The sequence below is a fragment of the Schistocerca serialis genome, chromosome 8, assembly GCF_023864345.2.
Source record: "Schistocerca serialis cubense isolate TAMUIC-IGC-003099 chromosome 8, iqSchSeri2.2, whole genome shotgun sequence".
NCBI lineage: Eukaryota > Metazoa > Arthropoda > Insecta > Orthoptera > Acrididae > Schistocerca > Schistocerca serialis.
Genome location: NC_064645.1, coordinates 161925551 through 161945508, shown reverse-complemented (window position 1 = coordinate 161945508; position 19958 = coordinate 161925551). Strand labels below are relative to the sequence as shown.

General features: G+C 39.5%; 1 protein-coding gene across 3 annotated transcripts in view; it reads right to left on the bottom strand.

Moving 5' to 3' along the window:
- Positions 1-537: 537 nt before the first annotated feature.
- LOC126416231 (serine palmitoyltransferase 2) overlaps positions 538-19958 on the bottom strand; it is a 475563-nt gene continuing 456142 nt past the window's right edge. For 2 of the 3 annotated variants that reach the window (XM_050083838.1, XM_050083837.1), the window contains exon 12: positions 6894-11376. In XM_050083838.1, coding sequence (XP_049939795.1) covers positions 11272-11376 — 105 coding nt within the window. In that variant the 3' untranslated portion in view covers positions 6894-11271. Of the gene's footprint in view, positions 1726-6893; positions 11377-19958 lie in introns of those variants that run through there. The other variant, XR_007575420.1, reaches the window with a different exon arrangement.

The following is a 19958-nucleotide window of genomic DNA, read 5'->3' as shown; positions in this document are numbered from 1 at the left end:
TCATAGGAATTTGCATAAAAGCTTTTGCCAAGTCCAGCACACTAGCCACAGTTGCACTATGCAGCGCGTGGGTGGAATCTCTTAACAGAGGTACTGGATACCTGTTCAGGATTGTCCTTGCATTAAGTGCACAATAACCACCACACAGGTGCCGCATGCCACACTTGTTGAACACTAAATGGTGAGGTGACAATCACAGAAGGGCGAATAATACCTTCCTTGATCATCAAGTCACATTCTGCTTCTGTGGTAGAAAGATGATCAGGAGCTGAACATCGAGAGTAACATGAAGCTGATGGCCCATTGATTTGATACAATGCACAGTGTTGTTACATACCTCTCTTGGATCACACAGTGTTCACATTGTCGTTGGAAACTTTTCAAGCAACTCAGTGTATTTCATTCCTTCGGCTACACGAGTGCAGCACTGTGTCAGAATCAAGCTGTTGGAAGTCCAGTGATGCTATTGACGAGTCTCGTATTCGTGGCATCCCACAGTAGATGATATTGTGCCAGGAAGTCAGCAACACTCCCAGAGATGAATACTAAGCTGATAAATCCTACCACAATGAATTCAGTCTTGCAAAACAATGATCTTCAAGAATCTATGTGGCTTAAACTTTGAATTCTTGATTAGAAACTGCCAATGAAACAGCAAATGGAGAAACTAAGCTTTTACGTGTACAGATCTGCAGGGTGGTGTTCTATAACATACACTGTGTTGTGTCACGAAAAATTACATTAACTTTATTGTGCACCTCATCTAAATCTAATTTCCTCCAGTATCTCTCCATAAAATTAAATGTAGACTTCTGTGGACCTATCTATCACAGAAGCATTCTAAATCTAGTGGCAAAAAGTTTGTTAGACCAATAACAGAAACTGGTTTACTTCGCTAATTAATGACTGTTGAAATTAACAGACAAGCACAAAATCAGCCAAGTCACCAGTTGTAATGGATGCATGCTCAACATGCACATAATTAAGAATCTGCACTGAATTCTTAAGGAACATATCCAATGTCACATTTTCACTATCATACCAATTTTCAGCTCTCTCAAATTGTAATATACGACCATTTTGATTACACAGGCACCATTCAGGAAAGTATTGTCATCCAGTATACAATTTTAAAAAAGAAAGGGCAAATCCATAAAAAGTATTCTACATAATTAAAACAAAGGAGCAACAAAACAATCTTCCAGCTAGAACTTTTACTTCCACAATAAAGAACAATTTCATACCGTAAATATATATATGTATCTTGATGAGACTCAGAACTGAACACACATTCAAAACAGGAATTACAAACATTAGAGTTGTGCATTTCTTTAATACTTTAGTATGATTTTCTAGACTTTTACAGTACAGCATTGCACTGCAATCTTTCACTCAATATTTTTTTTCAGTCAATCTAAATATGCACTATATGGGTATCAGTTAAACAACATGTCATATACTTCAAAAAGGCATAAAAATTTAAAAATACATGGATACAAAGTTCATAGAACTTATATGTATATGTACATCAATTCCAAGCTGGAAAACTTGTGGACAAATTACACTCAATAATAAAAAAAACTGCAAATAACACAAACAGATTCATAAAAAGAAACAAGAAATGCATGGTGCTGCAAACAGCTTATTTCATACAAAGGCAGACTCTGTATTAAATAACACAACAAAAACACACAGTTTATATAAAATGTGAAGATATAAATTACACTTTTTTTGATATGTATCATAGGTTATGACAGTAAACCAATGGAACTATCACTGAAGTGCACCAGCAGGATCAGCAAAAGCAACACCAACCACAGTATGAATAATGTGCCATGAATATGCTGAATATACGTTGGAAGTCCAGTGATGCTATTGACGAGTCTCGTATTCGTGGCATCCCACAGTAGATGATATTGTGCCAGGAAGTCAGCAACAGTAGAATTCCAGGTGAAAGCACGGTGCAGTTGCAAGTCCAGCTCAGTACACTGTGTACCGCATGTCACTATACATGACTTGCTTGTGTCAGAAGGAAGTTGGTGGCTAACAATTGTAGAGTAAAGTCTATGAATAAATGCAAAAGTTTTAGCCACAGTCCACAAGAAATTTTCACCCAGTCTTTCAATTGCTGACAAAGAGACAATGGTACTTCAACCAGCAGTCAGATGTGCCTCTGTCCGACTGCCGCTGCAGTTCGGGTAGGTGCAAGGTGGTGTGCGGTTGTGTACCTAATGTCTAAATTCCCAGTGATACCAGCATACACCAAGTAGCTGCTTTGCACCATTCGGGGCCGACAAGTTCTTCATGGAATGACTAAGTTATCTCCTGTGACAATGCACTCTGGTGTTGCAATAAGAAAGCAGTTCACTTACCTGTTTAACCAGAGTGTGGACCTTATATGAGAGTCCTGAGGGGCAATCAAAATCTGCAACTGTCACCGCTGATGACAAAATGTATAGTGCTACTACTGCATTGACTGATAGCAGCTTCATTACTTCTCAAATATTTCATCTAGATCTGCAAAAGTGTCTGATGGCAGTTCCGACTGAAGCACTATTATAGCTTTAACCTGGGCTATGAGATGGCTACTCCAAAGTGTTTGTTGCAGTGTGTGTCGGGTACGGTTCCTGTGTGCAGCTTTGCTGTGTGATGGCTTTCTGTTGCCTATATCTTCCTGTAGGCCAGAATGGAGATAATCTTACAGAAAGTCTCAATACTAACGGTTCTTCAGCAGGCACCAAGTCTTTCACTTTCAGGAAAAAATTCTTTGTTCATTCTTGAAAGTTTGTACTGCTTCTTGTGGTCCTTTTAGGCTGTTCACATCATGTGGGATCATGTTGTGGGTCAAAAATGTTGGCACAGCCATCCAAACTAAACTTTTTCATGTTCTAGGAAGTCGACCAAAAATAGCACATGAAATATGAACACTATTACCAGGAATAATAAACTTTTATTAATGCAACACAGAAGAAGGATTTGAGACTACTTTTTGTGTTAGATCAGCACTAGTAGGGTTCTTTCTCTATTAGCAAGGAAGTTCTAACACTGCCACTTTTCAGGGAACACTAGGAACAAATCAACCACCAGTACAGAACAGCAGCGCCTCTGGCGACTGGCACGTGAACTCTTTGACAGCTGTGACAAACCCACTGTAGACTACTACTCCTTAAGCTTCAATTATCTTCACTTTTGGGATGTTATTGGTTTCCTTAATAACAATCTGTGTTTCTTATAAATCTCTTGTACTTTACAAGCATCTAAACAAATCTTTGAATGCTTGTAAAATTTTCTTATGCTCATTACTGTGCCAGCTTAAACTGATGAGCCACAGCTTCTGACCAATAGAAAGCTTTCTGGACAATGTGTGGCTGACTTTACCAAGACAGACATCCAAGGATAGAAGAGAAAAGCAGAGGCCCATCAAGGTCTGTAATGCCAAAGAATAATAAGAATATAAGTTCAGCTATCTCTCTCGGGATTTTAACTGTGCCATCTCATTCTCTCACAGATATTTCTGGATAGTATTGTTTCACTCAGAGTAGGCCGACTATAATTTTCCCATCATTGTTTACTAGAAGCCATTGCCTTCTTTAATATTTTTTCTCTTTTGATATCTTCGCACTTGTAATACCTTTGCTGTTTGCTAATAGCCTTTGTTAAAAAATTGTATCTGTGCTCTGTTTACTATAATCTTCATTTTCTAACTTGCTCAACTTGACTTTGAGGAGCGTTTCTTCAGTCTTACTTGATAAATCTATTTCTCTCTACCTTTATGTTTATTTTTGTTTTGGGCATTACTAGTCTTTGATTTCTTGAAATTCTAAGCTGGTTTAAGATTACAATATGCTGTCATAAATTATAAATTCCCTACTACCTGAGAAAACATAGTTAATTTCATTATTACTCCTATTTGATCCTTGCCAAATCAACTCCATTTTCTTTTCATCAGTAAGTGTGCACTACGAGCAAACATGTGCCCCTTCACAATTTCTACCAATGCCTTATCTCTACCATACGTAGTTCCCCACTGAGGAATCATTCTTTAGTGTTTGTCTTACTTTTGCATTAATATTCTCCTTATTACCTTGTCACGAGAATTGCTGTCATCTACTAACTTCTGTATGTCCTTGTACAGGTATTCGCTGATCTCCTGAAAATGTGAGCAAGTAGAATTCAATAATTTCCATGAAATATTTTTAACAAGTGCAACTTTTCTGTCAGTCCCTCCAATATTTGTAATATTTCACAAAAGAAATTATTTGTTTAAGAAGGTACATGTGCTCAGAACAGTGTTTATTAAAACCAATATTACACCCAAACACTCAGGGCATCTAATTTTAGAAAGGACAACATATTCTGCTTGAACTTTTATTTAATGTAACAAAAAAAACAATCAGTCTAGATTGAAAATGGTGTCTTTTTTTCTGGTAACCCTTTCAGTTCCAGAGACACCATCTTCAGGCCAATATGTGTCTCCACTGATGACACATAGAGCCAATGTACAGAGCCACTGTACATGCTAAGAGGCAACTGTTGTCAACTGCCAGCATGTGAAATAGCTCCACATGTCAGCATGGCGCGTGCCCACACACACACACACACACACACACACACACACACACAGGTCTCAAGGTGGTCTATCTATGATTGAAACTGGTTACCAGAAGAATAAACACCCTCTGCGATCTAGCTGATCGTTTTTCATTAAATTACCTACATGTTTACTGTTGTTCCAGTTTTGACTTTAAAAAAATATTCGGTCCTTACTTCATGTAAGGGTACTTCTTCTGTCATCTTGTACATACATAATGTTTAAGTATGAATTTCACAAGTGTCCTCTTAAATGGAAAGCTGCACTGATGCACTTCATGAGCTATCATTTGAAAAGGCAATGTAGGCCAAAGTCACAACTGTAATGACTAAATGAATTACAGCTCAGGGCGAAAATAATGTACTTTCTAAAATACTGCAGGACTGTGGACCCAGTAAACAGAAATAATGACATCTAATTGTTCAGCATATCGCACATCATTAGCAAACTGTTTATCAAAATGAATGAGAACTTTTTACTTTGCCCAGTTTTTCTAGACTTCTGCTTATACGTTTTTCAGACTGTGTAATATGTCACATGATTAGATGCACGCATTGCTTGTTGTCATCTGACATATACAGGGTGATTGGGGAAAAAAAAGTGTTCCATATTTTGAGAAGTGGTTGTGTGGACCAAAACATGCCAAAAATGGCCACTAAACATGGGCTGTAAAATGCTTACTTTATGAGCTAGGAGCACTTATTCATCGTCAGTAGCACGAAACACATCTCTTCCACTCCAAGCTCTCTGCTTTTATGAACAACCTACAGAATGCACTAAACAAACGACACATTCAGTCAGTTGATAGAGCACGCAGTAAACGAGTTAGTGTTATTACTGTAAACTGTATACATATTTTGGGTTAAGTGGAGTGCATTCCGTAGTTCTATTGGAACTAGTTTCTTGTTTTAATAAGTCTGTGAATTGCTTTTACAATGTATCTTTGCACTTACCTGCATAATGGAGGCCTATTATTCCACACAGCAAACGGCAGATATGCTCTCTGTTATGGTCTGGCAAATGGAAGCAACCGTCAAGCCTGTGTCCATTATGCTGGGTAATACTAGCAATCAGATTAACTGGTGCAAGATATCTCCAGTTTATATCAAATGACTTGTCTGGTCTGTTAGAGGAGGTATCACTTCAACAACAGCTGGAGTTCATGCATAATGGAACACCAGTACATTTTCTCCTAAATGTACGAGAACACTTCACATTTAATAGAGGCAATAGATTGGTTGAGGAGGTCTACTGTCTTAGGCAGACCATTCCCCTCAATCCTAATCCACTGTATTTTTCATTGTGGGGACACTTGAAACCTTTGGTGTAAGCATGTCCTATTAATGATGTACTAACACCAAAAGACTGTGTCATTACTGCCTGCCAGAGCAACGTGTCCAACTGGGAGTTTTTCAGAAAGTGTGTGTCTCCGTAAGAGTTCAAACAGAAGCATGCTTTACTATGACTCACAAGTGCAGGTTGTATGTAATAGCAAACAGATTACATTAAAGGCTCTGCTGTTCCCAAGTAATAGAGTAATGTTTTCTTGTTGGTTTACTCATTCTGCAGTCTTTTTTTTTTTTTTTTTTTTAATAGCAAAGAGCATGCAGCAGAAGACGTGTTTCACAGTAGTAAAGATGAATAAGTGCTCATCACTTTTATGGTATGAATTTTGGACCCCATGTTCCCTTGTTCTGGTCCATAGTGCCTCCTCTTAAAATACAAAATAGTTTTCTTCAGTATCTTGTACTCTGAGACTTGTCCACTTGAAAATGGTTACCTAGATGTCATTAGTGAGTAATCTTTGTTATTGTTCACTTCCATTACCAACAGAAATGTTACCTTTCAAGGAAGTTTGAAGGCCTTGGAACCAACCCTGAAAGTACTAACTAAATTGTAATAGTTTAAAATTTTCTTGTTTACAACAGACCCTTCACACAATATGTTCTGCATGTACTTCAATGTACTTCAATAAAATCATCATTTAAATTTTAAACATATATAATTTAGCACCATCTGCCATAAAGTAATTTGCAGAATGCTGGTGTACTTACAGCTGTTAAATATGACTGCTGAATTTGGAAAAGGTGTTACAAGTGCTAACAGTACACTGTGATTCAGATATGTGCTCAGGAATTTGCCTCAATATCCAAGTGAGAGAGGAATATTTGCTTGATCACAGTTGTTGCATTTCTATAACCAATTTCTGTAAACGTGATTTCAATTAACAAACAATTCTTTGTCAGGAACAACTAGCAAACAGTATTGCACTGCTTCTTCAGGATGTATCTAGAAGAGTGTGTTACAACATAACAAATTTCAATTTATTTTAATTCAATTTTTCTTCTTACAAAGTTGTATAACAAAGTATGCTGCTGTGATAAGTGAGAAATTTTACTTGTACACTACAGCTCCTTGGTCTATTAACTGAGATACAAATAATTCCAAGCGATAAAAAGAAGCACTTACAAAGCACATTCAAATGTTTGTATTGTTTCTTCCTGAGGCTGTACCATATTGCTGAACATCCATTTTAATACTTTGTAACAAAGTTAATTTTGCTACGTTCTGTTGCACAAGGCACAACATTACATCAGGAATCAATATCACAGTTATGTTCATGCATAGGTTTCAAAATTACAAAATGACTCTTTTCTTATTAAAAAAGGCAGACTGAATAAATACAAAAATTTTGATTTAATACTAGAAACAGAACATATTTCAAAACAGTTATTTTAATGCAAAAATTCCCAGTCTTTTTCAACTATAGAAACTCAACAGAAATAAAATCGAATAATAATCCTTTCTACCGATGGTCACAGTTCTTCTTTATATATTCTTAACTTTCTCCCTTTCTACTTTTTAACATATCCTGAAATTAATATATGGTCCCCTGATTTTTTTTCTCAGATATCTTAATAATTTTTCACAGTTCTTTATAACCTCGGTTTGTACTGATAGACAAGTCTCCCCAGTTACACGAAAATACCTCGTACACAGTAACATGTAATTCAATTCAATTAAACCAGTGTTTTACAGCCCAACATTAACAAAAACAGGTACTTGGATGAAGAAGAAAGTAAAGAATATTCGAAGCCAAGAGGAGCCAAAAATATGTATGAAATTGTCAAACCAATTATTCAATCAATCAAACAAACTCATAAAACTAGATCAGTAGATTTCAATCAAAATTAAGTCAAGGAACTAAATCAGCAAAGTTTGTAAAACAATTTTTACGGCAAAGTTTCTTACATAAAGTGTGAGTTTGGCTACTGAACTGCATTATACAATGTGATTAATCTCTCCCTTTTTATCATCCTTTCTTCCTTTTAAAAAGTTGTAGTTTTAAGCAGAGACACAAATTACAACCACAGCACATTGAAATGTTTGTATTGTTTCTTCCAACTGTTCTTAAGAAACCCTTGGAACATAAATGCCACATTTCCTATTTTCTTGTAGATCAATAAGTAAATTCAGTTTCAAATTTTTTCGTCATTCAAGATTAATCTTCCATATTTTACTCTGTTTGCCAGCCATCACTCCCCTCCCCACACAACCATCCTCTGCAACCCAGTATACAGTTCATTGCACAGCAATATTAAACACAAAATACGAACTAGTGTTCACCACAGTTTCCACACTCCAGTTCAGTTCAATTCAATTCTGTGACCATACTGCAGTATAGGATGATTAAAATATCTACTAACACACACCCACTTACATTCCCAAAGTTTCAACACTTTCTTTCAAATGCACTCATTTCTCTACCAAACTTAACACTGGAACACACGTTACATAAAATTTAACTTTAGTATAATACACACATCTGGCAGCAGTGAATGACTGAAAACACAGACAGTAATTGTATAAATTATATAATCAAAACTCTTAATACAAGTAGTCATTTACTGCATTTTTGGTAACAATGAACATTATTAAACTCAGTTAATTAGACTAGATACATGAGTGACAGCACTTCTGAGACTAAAGGCCCATCCTCCCACAACTAACTATTTGCTATTTCAATAAAGGAATGCTTCAAAGATAAAATGAATTACTGCTTCACAAGCTGATTTCAGTAAGCAATTTTTCAGGTTCTCGGAATACTGAAAGGTCATTGCACAAATACTGTTGTTATGTTGAACATGAAAATTACCAAGATTTGTGAAGGGACCCCAAGTTAGGAAAAGGAAATATGATTAGATTCAAAACATTCAAAATGCAAATGAGTAAGTAGCTACTCATTTGGGGTAATACTGTATTTCAAATGTAGCACAATATACAGCTCATGTTTCGTACCATAAAACGCATTTCCGTATCGTGGACTGAGAGACGGAACCACATTGCTTAATGGAACATGATTCTCAGTGTTGTGCCATGAGAATTGCCACAGTCAGTTGTTGAGCTTTTCAGTTATATTAGAAAACCATTAGCAAAAGACACACTCTTTTTAAACTACTACTATGTGTGTATGCTCCACGAGAAAAATTTTAAAACACAGAGATCTTTGGCAGTGATGACTTGAGTGAAGTTTCATATAAAGCCTGTAGGACAATTCCTGTTACATCTGTTTAAAACCGGAGTCAATACCACAATCACTGGATTATTGTGTGTGTTTCACGTAATAGCCTTAGTATTGTACTTAAAGAGCCAGCTTCAGACTGCAGTAAATGTGCTGCAAATATTTTTAAAATAGTTGGTGGTGAACTGCACTATAACAGTTCGAAAATTTCTGTGTTTTCAAGTCAACTTTTTGAGGCACTCTTCTGCAATATATGACTTCTGATACTCCATCTTTTTCATGTTACCTGCTCAGAATGAATCTAATCAAGTTAGATGACAACACAGTAGTTAATGAATGGAAAATTTGATTTCTTTCTGTTCCTTACTTTCGACTTTAAGATAATATGCTGTCCCAAATGTGGATACTTATTCAATGTCCTCACAAGTGACCATTATCACAAAAAGTGTTACCTCGCAAATTCTGCACAATCGAGTCTAGTCCATACCAATGTGAGACACACGCCAATGGGATCCCCTTTTGTAGACACACCACCCACATAAAATGCAACATTTCCCTCCAATTTTATTATTAAAATGACTTGAACCAAATATCAATGCAGCTTTTGTGGGTCTTGTCAATTGTAGGAAGACTTATCTGACCAAAAACCATACTCTTATAAAAAGAGATTAGTTGCATTAAAAAAACTACCAGGAGACACAAAAACAAGTATATGGAAAACAGAACACTCCCAGAGATGAATACTAAGCTGATAAATCCTACCACAATGAATTCAGTCTTGCAAAACAATGATCTTCAAGAATCTATGTGGCTTAAACTTTGAATTCTTGATTAGAAACTGCCAATGAAACAGCAAATGGAGAAACTAAGCTTTTACGTGTACAGATCTGCAGGGTGGTGTTCTATAACATACACTGTGTTGTGTCACGAAAAATTACATTAACTTTATTGTGCACCTCATCTAAATCTAATTTCCTCCAGTATCTCTCCATAAAATTAAATGTAGACTTCTGTGGACCTATCTATCACAGAAGCATTCTAAATCTAGTGGCAAAAAGTTTGTTAGACCAATAACAGAAACTGGTTTACTTCGCTAATTAATGACTGTTGAAATTAACAGACAAGCACAAAATCAGCCAAGTCACCAGTTGTAATGGATGCATGCTCAACATGCACATAATTAAGAATCTGCACTGAATTCTTAAGGAACATATCCAATGTCACATTTTCACTATCATACCAATTTTCAGCTCTCTCAAATTGTAATATACGACCATTTTGATTACACAGGCACCATTCAGGAAAGTATTGTCATCCAGTATACAATTTTAAAAAAGAAAGGGCAAATCCATAAAAAGTATTCTACATAATTAAAACAAAGGAGCAACAAAACAATCTTCCAGCTAGAACTTTTACTTCCACAATAAAGAACAATTTCATACCGTAAATATATATATGTATCTTGATGAGACTCAGAACTGAACACACATTCAAAACAGGAATTACAAACATTAGAGTTGTGCATTTCTTTAATACTTTAGTATAATTTTCTAGACTTTTACAGTACAGCATTGCACTGCAATCTTTCACTCAATATTTTTTTTCAGTCAATCTAAATATGCACTATATGGGTATCAGTTAAACAACATGTCATATACTTCAAAAAGGCATAAAAATTTAAAAATACATGGATACAAAGTTCATAGAACTTATATGTATATGTACATCAATTCCAAGCTGGAAAACTTGTGGACAAATTACACTCAATAATAAAAAAAACTGCAAATAACACAAACAGATTCATAAAAAGAAACAAGAAATGCATGGTGCTGCAAACAGCTTATTTCATACAAAGGCAGACTCTGTATTAAATAACACAACAAAAACACACAGTTTATATAAAATGTGAAGATATAAATTACACTTTTTTTGATATGTATCATAGGTTATGACAGTAAACCAATGGAACTATCACTGAAGTGCACCAGCAGGATCAGCAAAAGCAACACCAACCACAGTATGAATAATGTGCCATGAATATGCTGAATATACGTCGCACATATCTATCGGGAAGTCAGTTTGTGATTACTGTAAGCATAACCTGAAACACATCTGGTGGAGCAATAAATGCATATTCATGAAAACAGTTTTACTATGCTCATTCCACTGCTTCATCTCCATACTGAATGGTGCCTTTCTCACGAGGAAGCTGTGAATATCTTAATCCCAAATTGTCGGAAATTTCTTCAATCACTTTCAGTGCCTGTAACAAAAGGAGAAAAGTGAGTGTACATAATGGTACAGATAAGATGCTGCTTACATGTGGTATCTGGTCGTATGTTAGAATACTGCATAAAATTATTCAATGGAACATTCCCTCACTATCTGAATTCTAAATTACGACAGATGTGCTACAATTGTTAATGCCTTTGTATGAATACACCAGAGCACAGCCTCTTAGAAACAAGGCTGAGCAAATGGTTATTTCAAAAATGTTTCTGTTTTTATACACAACATGCGCACTATGCCTCTTATCTACACTAATATTAATTTGTGTGTACTGAGAGGATAGCCACAATAAAAAAGCTACTAATTTTCATTTTAAAGTTATTAACTATTGTCATATTCATTACCATTTGTAAGGTGTAATGTCAAAAAGAACTCCTAGGCATAGCATAAAGCTCAATAATAATAATAAACCCCGTGGAGGCCCGGGAAAAGAATAGGCCTTCAGTATGTTCTGCCAGTCGTAAAAGGCGACGAAAAGAACAAACCACTAATAGGGCTAACCCCCCTTTTAGTGTGATTAGTTGGTTCAGGACAGAACTAAAGAAGCCTCGGACAAGCGCCGTCATGGTGGGGGACGACGCTTGAACCCTATGCCCGTCCACAATGGTAACGACACTGCTAGCCACATGGAAATGATTTAAATCCAAATAGAGGTGTTTTGCACGATATGCTTCCTGCAACCACTCTAGAAGGAAAACAAAGACAGAGGATGAGATGGTCAGATGAAGTTAACCAACACCTCGTGTTCTGTTATTACCAAGCAACAAACTTAGGAACAAACACAACTGGATACAGATCACAAGTATACACAACATTTATTACCAGATACCCAGAATTAAAATTTGTAACAGAACAACGACTAGCTGATCAGATCCATGTAATAATCAAAAATAGCAGGATACCCCAGTCAGAGTTAGAAAACATCAAACAACAAGTACAACAAATACTAGAACAAAATAATGTGCAATCAGAAGAAGAAGAAAATACAGTAATGGACTCAAACATCCCAGAGCAAACAAACAAAGAACAACACACATCAATTAAACAATCAGAGGAAAACGAAATCTTAAGACAGCCACCAGAACAAGCACAAATAGAACATGAAGTGACACACATGTCAGATATAGAAGAAAAATTTCAGCTGACATATATAGAATACAAAGACACAAATACAGACATTAGACCATTCTTGCATAGACCACCAAATAACCCACAAGTCGAAACACCAATAACAACTATCAACACAATCATACACAACAAAATAAATGAAAATACAACTATGGAAGATTTACAACTACTGATTTATATAGGAGCACTCACTACACTAAATATACACACTAGGCAGAGATCAGAACCAACCAAGACACACAAGAAACCCACAAAACCAGCATGGCAACACAGGCTACAGATCAGAATAGAAAAACTGAGGAAAGACATCGGACAGCTAACACAATTTATAAGAAATGAAATATCAGACAAAAAACGAAAAAGGTTAGGTAAAATCTCACAACAAGAAGCGATAGAGCAGTTAGATGAAAAGATGCAGAAATTACAAGCATTGGCCAAACGACTTAGAAGATACAAAAAAAGTGAAAATAGAAGGAAACAAAACCAAACATTCAACACAAACCAAAAGAAACTTTACCAGACAATAGATAACACACACATTAAAATAGACAATCCACCAAACATAACAGACATGGAACACTTCTGGAGCAACATATGGTCTAACCCGGTACAGCAGAACAGGCATGCACGGTGGATACAAGCAGAAACAGACACATACAAGATGATACCACAAACGCCTGAAGTGATAATTTTGCAACATGAAGTCAGCCAAGCAATTAATTCTACTCACAATTGGAAAGCCCCTGGAAAAGATAGCAAATTTCTGGCTAAAGAAGTTCACCTCAACACATTCACATCTAACTAAATTATTTAACAGTTACATTGACCCATACACATTCCCTGATACACTTACACATGGAATAACTTATCTGAAACCTAAAGATCACGCACACACAGCAAACCCAGCTAAATATCGCCCCATAACATGCCTACCAACAATATACAAAATATTAACTTCAGTCATTACACAGAAATTAATGACACATACAACACAGAACAAAATTATAAATGAAGAACAAAAAGGCTGTTGCAAAGGAGCACGAGGATGTAAAGAGCAACTGATAATAGATGCAGAGGTGACATATCAAGCTAAAACTAAACAAAGGTCGCTACACTACGCATACATTGATTACCAAAATGCTTTTGATTGTGTACCCCACTCATGGTTACTACAAATATTGGAAATATACAAAGTAGATCCTAAATTGATACAGTTCCTAAACATAGTAATGAAAAATTGGAAAACCACACTTAATATCCAAACAAATTCAAATAATATCACATCACAGCCAATACAGATTAAGCGTGGAATATACCAAGGAGACACATTAAGTCCTTTCTGGTTCTGCCTCACTCTGAACCCACTAGCCAACATGCTAAATAATATAAATTATGGATATAATATTACTGGAACATACCAACACAAAATCACACATTTGCTAGACATTGATGATCTAAAACTACTGGCAGCAACAACTCAACCAATTACTAAAGATAACAGAAGTATTCAGCAATGATATAAATATGGCTTTCGGAACAGACAAATGTAAGAAAAATAGCATAGTCAAGGGAAAACACACTAAACAAGAAGATTACATATTGGATAACCACAGCGACTGCAAAGAAGCGATGGAAAAAACAGATGCCTATAAATATCTAGGATACAGGCAAAAAATAGGAATGGATAATACAAATATTAAACAAGAACTAAAAGAAAAATATAGACAAAGACTAACAAAAATACTGAAAACAGAACTGACAGCAAGAAACAAGACAAAAGCTATAAATACTTATGCTATACCAATATTGACCTATTCATTTGGAGTAGTGAAATGGAGTAACACAGACCTAGCAGCACTCAATACACTTACACCATCACAGTGCCACAAATATAGAATACATCACATACATTCAGCCACAGAAAGATTCGCATTAAGCAGAAAGGAAGGAGGAAGGGGATTTATCAACATAAAAAACCTACATTATGGACAGGTAGACAATTTAAGAAAATTCTTTCTAGAACGAGCAGAAACTAGCAAAATAAACAAAGCAATCGCTCATATAAATACATCGGCTACACCACTGCAATTTCATAACCACCTTTACAACCCTTTAGATCACGTAACATCAACAGATACGAAGAAAGTAAATTGGAAAAAGAAAACACTACATGGCAAACACCCGTATCATCTAACACAGCCACACATACATCAAGACGCATCCAACACATGGCTAAGAAAAGGGAATATATACAGTGAGACGGAAGGACTCATGATTGCAATACAGGATCAAACAATAAACACCAGATATTACAACAAGATCCCAATACCACAACAGATAAATGCAGACTTTGCAAACAACAAATAGAAACTGTAGATCACATCACAAGCGGCTGTACAATACTAGCAAATACAGAATACCCCAGAAGACATGACAATGTAGCAATAATTATACATCAACAACTTGCCATACAACATAAACTAATAAAACAACTGTTGTGACTCGCCGATCATTCAAAGCGCCGCCGCGCAATTACGCGCGTCCTCTATGTGCGGCGCTGTCTGCCAGCCATGCAGCAGCTGCGCCACCTAAGCGGCCAGCCGAGCAGTGGCCGCTAGACTGGGACTCAGTGCTCATTCGAATGCTAACGTGTACACATGTCTTGCTTGTCAACTTACTCTGTGACTTATATGTGTTGTGTCGTTGTGAAATATATTTGTTAAACTTGACGTTATAGCAATTGGCGACAAGGATGGGATTTTTCCTTTTCACCGTTGACCCACAGGGTTCCATGGCTACTGTCGAGCAACTATTGAAAAATCTCCTTGAACAGCATACGCTTCTAACAGCGGCGATTCGCGATTTCGTCGCGGCGTCAAATGCGGGGCGTTTCTCGGTGTTGGCTGTACCTCCTTTTCCTCCTTACAACGAGATGGCAGAAGACTGATCTGATTATGAAAAACGTCTTCGACAGCACTTCTTAGCATTTCATGTCACGGACGAACAACCATGTAGTCTCTGTTCCTTTCCTGGATTTCACCTCAAATGTATCGGTTTTTGTCGCAATTGGCACCTTTGAAGGATCCTGCATCTTTGTCCTTTGCTGAAATGTGCTCACTTCTGTCTGTCTATTTTCAAAAGCAAACGCATGTGGTAGCCTCTCATGTTGCCTTTTATCGTTGTCAAAAACAGCCACATCAATCCTATCGCGCTTGGGCTGCTGAACTTCACGGCCACTGTTGAAAGTGCCAATTTGTTACTGACGTTCACAAAGAATCCTATGCCGATTCCATGGTACGGGATGCTATTATCCGGTCAGCGCCCGACAAAGAAGTTCGGCAACGTGCCCTTCAGTTGGCAAATCCGACTCTAGATGAAGTTCTCTCCATTGCGCAGTCTTTTGAAATTTCTCGCGCCGCTGGGGGGCAAATAGAGGCGTGGGGTGATGCCAGGGAAATAAAACCTCTGTGCGCTGTTGACGACGCGTGAGGCGCGTCCCTGCCGGCCGACGTGGCCGCAGTGCGCTCCCACGCGCAGTCTCGGCCTAGCCATAAACAACCCGCTAAGAAACTGCAGCAAAACCCCCGGCAACTTCCTTCATGTCCGCGGTGTTTTACGAAACATTCACGCGAGGATTGTCCCCAACGTTGGGCTGTGTGTCACAATTGCAAAAAGAAAGGTCATGTGTCTTCCGTTTGCAAATCCAACCACATACATAATTTTCATGAACATGACGCTGATTCTGATTCTGTGTTGTCTGTCAATTGCACTTCTTCCCTTTCAGGGAAGTTATTCCTCACTGTCGAAATCCTTGGTCGAGATGTTCGCATGCAAGTGGATACCGGTTCTGCTGCCACTATAATTAATTCTCAGACGTATCGTCAGTTGGGTTCTCCACTCCTGTCACCTGTTACTCGGCAATTACGGATGTACAATAAACAGAAGATTTCTCCCTTGGGACAGTTTAATGCTGAGGTATCTTAAAAATCCGTCGTTTGCACTGTTCCCATATTTGTGGTCGACCAGAGCAACGCAGAAAATCTTTTTGGTTTCGATGCCTTTCGCGTTTTTGGGTTCTCCATAGAAGACTCTGTCAATATTGTCTCTGATGCTATTCCTTATGCTCAACTGGATTCCTTGTCGACGACATTTTCGTCCCTTTTTTTCTCCTGGGTTAGGCCGTGCAAACGACTTTGAAGCTCATATCATGCTCAAACCCACTGCTCGGCCTAAGTTTTTTCGGGCTCGGCCCATTCCTGTGGCCCTTCGTGATCGGGTAAAACGGGAGTTGGATTGTCTCACTACTTCAGAGGTCTTGCTTCCTGTCACTTCCAGTGAGTGGTACTCTCCTGTCGTCATCGTTGCTAAGCCACATGGTGATATTCGTCTCTGTGGCGATTTCAAAGGCACTGTAAATGCTCAATGCCTCATCGACACTTACCCTATGCCCCGTCCTGAAGAACTGTTCACTAAACTTGCTGGAGGCCAGTATTTTTCTAAAATTGACCTGTCAGAAGCTTATCATCAACTTCCTCTCGACGCTGCTTCCCGGCAGTTTCTGGTCCTTAACACGCCTTTCGGCCTCTATCAATACCAACGCTTGCCATTCAGGGTTGCTAGCGCTCCTGCTCTCTTTCAGCGATTCTTGGAACAATTATTGCTCCCTGTCCCTGGGTGTATCAATTACATGGACGACATTGTTGTCACTGGCTCCACCACTGAAGAACATCTTCAAAATCTCCGCACAGTTTTCCATGTCTTACAGACTGCTGGTCTTAAGTGTAATCTTCAGAAATCACAATTTTTTCAGGTATCTATCACGTACATGGGGTTTCAACTCTCTTGGGATGGTATTCGTCCGCCTCAGCAAACTGTCGCTGTGATCGATGCCCTTCCTCGCCCTACATCTGTTAAGGAACTGCAGGCCTTCTTGGGGAAAATAGCATACTATCACAAGTTTTTACCGTCTGCGGCTTCGGTGGCTCAGCCGTTGCATCGCCTGTTGCATAAACACATGCCTTTTCACTGGCCCGCGTCATGCGATGCGGCTTTCCAGAAATTGAAGACTATGCTGAAACAGGCCCCATGCCTGGCTACTTATCGACCTGGCCAACATCTTGTTCTTGCCACAGACGCCTCTCAATACGGGGTCGGTGCAGTCCTCGTGCACCGTTTTTCTGACGGTTCGGAACAACCCATTGCTTATGCCTCCAAAACTCTCACGGATGTCCAACAAAAGTATTCTCAAATTGAAAAAGAAGCTTTGACCATTATTTATGCTCTTCATAAGTTTGGTGTTTTTCTCTATGGCTCAAAATTTCATCTTGTTACGGATCACAAACCACTTGTTTCCTTGTTTCATCCATCAACGTCACTTCCCGACAAGGCTGCACACCACCTCCAGCGTTGGGTTCTTTACTTGTCTCGTTTCAATTATGAGATTCATTTCTGGCCAACGGCTCAACATGCAAATGCTGATGCTCTGTCTCGCCTTCCCATGGGTCCTGATCAGGCATTCGATAGGGACGAACTTTTGTGTTTCCACCTGGATGTTGCCGAGCAGTGGGTTGTGGACGGGTTCCCCATCACTGGTGACAGACTGGCGGCTGCTACGGGTTTTGACCCTACCCTCTCCTGGGTTTTACGCTGTATTCAGAAGGGTTGGCTGGATCGCCCGTCCGCTAAGACTTCTGATCCATTGCGGAACTACTACGCTTTGCACTACCGCCTCACGGCTAGGGATGGTGTTATCCTCCTCTCCACTGACAATGCTTCGCCGCATGTTGTTGTACCTGCGTCTTTGTGTGCTTCGGTCTTGCGCCTCCTTCACCAAGGGCACTGGGGTGTGTCTCGCACAAAATCTCTGGTACGCCGTCACGTGTACTGGCCTGGCATCGACTCTGAAATAGCACACATGGTCACTGCCTGCGGCCCTTGTGCGTCCCAGGCCGCTGCCCCGAAGTCATCTTTGTCACCGCGGCCTTCGCCTGAGAAGCCCTGGGAGCGCATTCATGCTGACTTTGCGGGACCCTTTTTAGGTACTTATTGGCTCCTCGTAATTGATGCCTACTCTAACTTTCCTTTCATTGTCCGTTGCACGTCGCCTACCACTGCGGCAACCACCAGCGCTCTCGCCCGCATTTTTTCTTTGGGAGGCCTCCCCTCTACTCTTGTTACTGATAATGGTCCGCAATTTGCCTATTCCGAATTTGCGGATTTTTGTGCTCGTCACGGCGTTATGCATGTCACGGCCCTGCCGTTCCATCCACAATCCAAAGGTGAGGCTGAACGACTGGTCCGCACATTTAAGGCTCAGATGCAGAAACTTCTGACTTCTTCTGCTGCTGATGATGCGCTTCTCCAGTTTCTGGCGTCTTACCGTTTCACCCCCATGGGCGACCACCACCCGGCTGAGCTCTTACATGGCCGACAGCTCCACACGCTACTTCATCTTCTGTGGCCTCCCACCTCACGGCCGCGGGTGCCTTCACTTGGCCGGTTCACCGCCGATGACTTCGTCTGGGTACTGGGATATGGCAGGCGGCCAAAATGGAGTCCGGGCCGCATCTTAAGACACCGTGGCAGATGCCTGTATGAAATCCAGACGGACATGGGTGTTGCAGTGCGTCATTCAGACCAGCAACGCCTGTTCCAAATGCCGCTACACCACTTTTGTCCCTACCTGACGCTCGGGATCTTGGCATCTCTCAATACTCACAACGCAGCCCTCTCACTGTCATCACGATGCCAGCGCAAGAACGGACGCCACCAGGAGACGTGCCCATGCAGGAACAGCATGACCACCCTCTGTCAAAGCAAATCTACTCGCCTCCTCCTCCAACGGACGCCGACAAATCACCCATGTCTCCTGATATATCAACTGGACTTGCCGCAATGGGCAGATTGGTGCAGGGAGCCCCAGCAGATTCGACCCCTACGTCTCCTGTCATCTCGACCCATTATCATCGGGGACACTTCCGTCCATACGGGAAACCTCCTCCTCGAGACTTTACGGCGAGTCAAACAACGCCTATGGACGTTAGCCATCTCCAGGACACCCCCATCAAGACCAGTGCAACAATTTCAAAGGGGGAGAAAAGTGTTGTGACTCGTCGATCATTCAAAGCGCCGCCGCGCAATTACGCGCGTCCTCTACGTGCGGCGCTGTCTGCCAGCCATGCAGCAGCTGCGCCACCTAAGCGGCCAGCCGAGCAGTGGCCGCTAGACTGGGACTCAGTGCTCATTCGAATGCTAACGTGTACACATGTCTTGCTTGTCAACTTGCTCTGTAACATATGTTGTGTCGTTCTGAAATATATTTGTTAAACTGACGTTATAACAACAACCAGGAGTCATACCACACAATATCCACCAGTGCATCAACGCAATACAGCTACATCCAAACTTATATATACAACTAGAGAAATC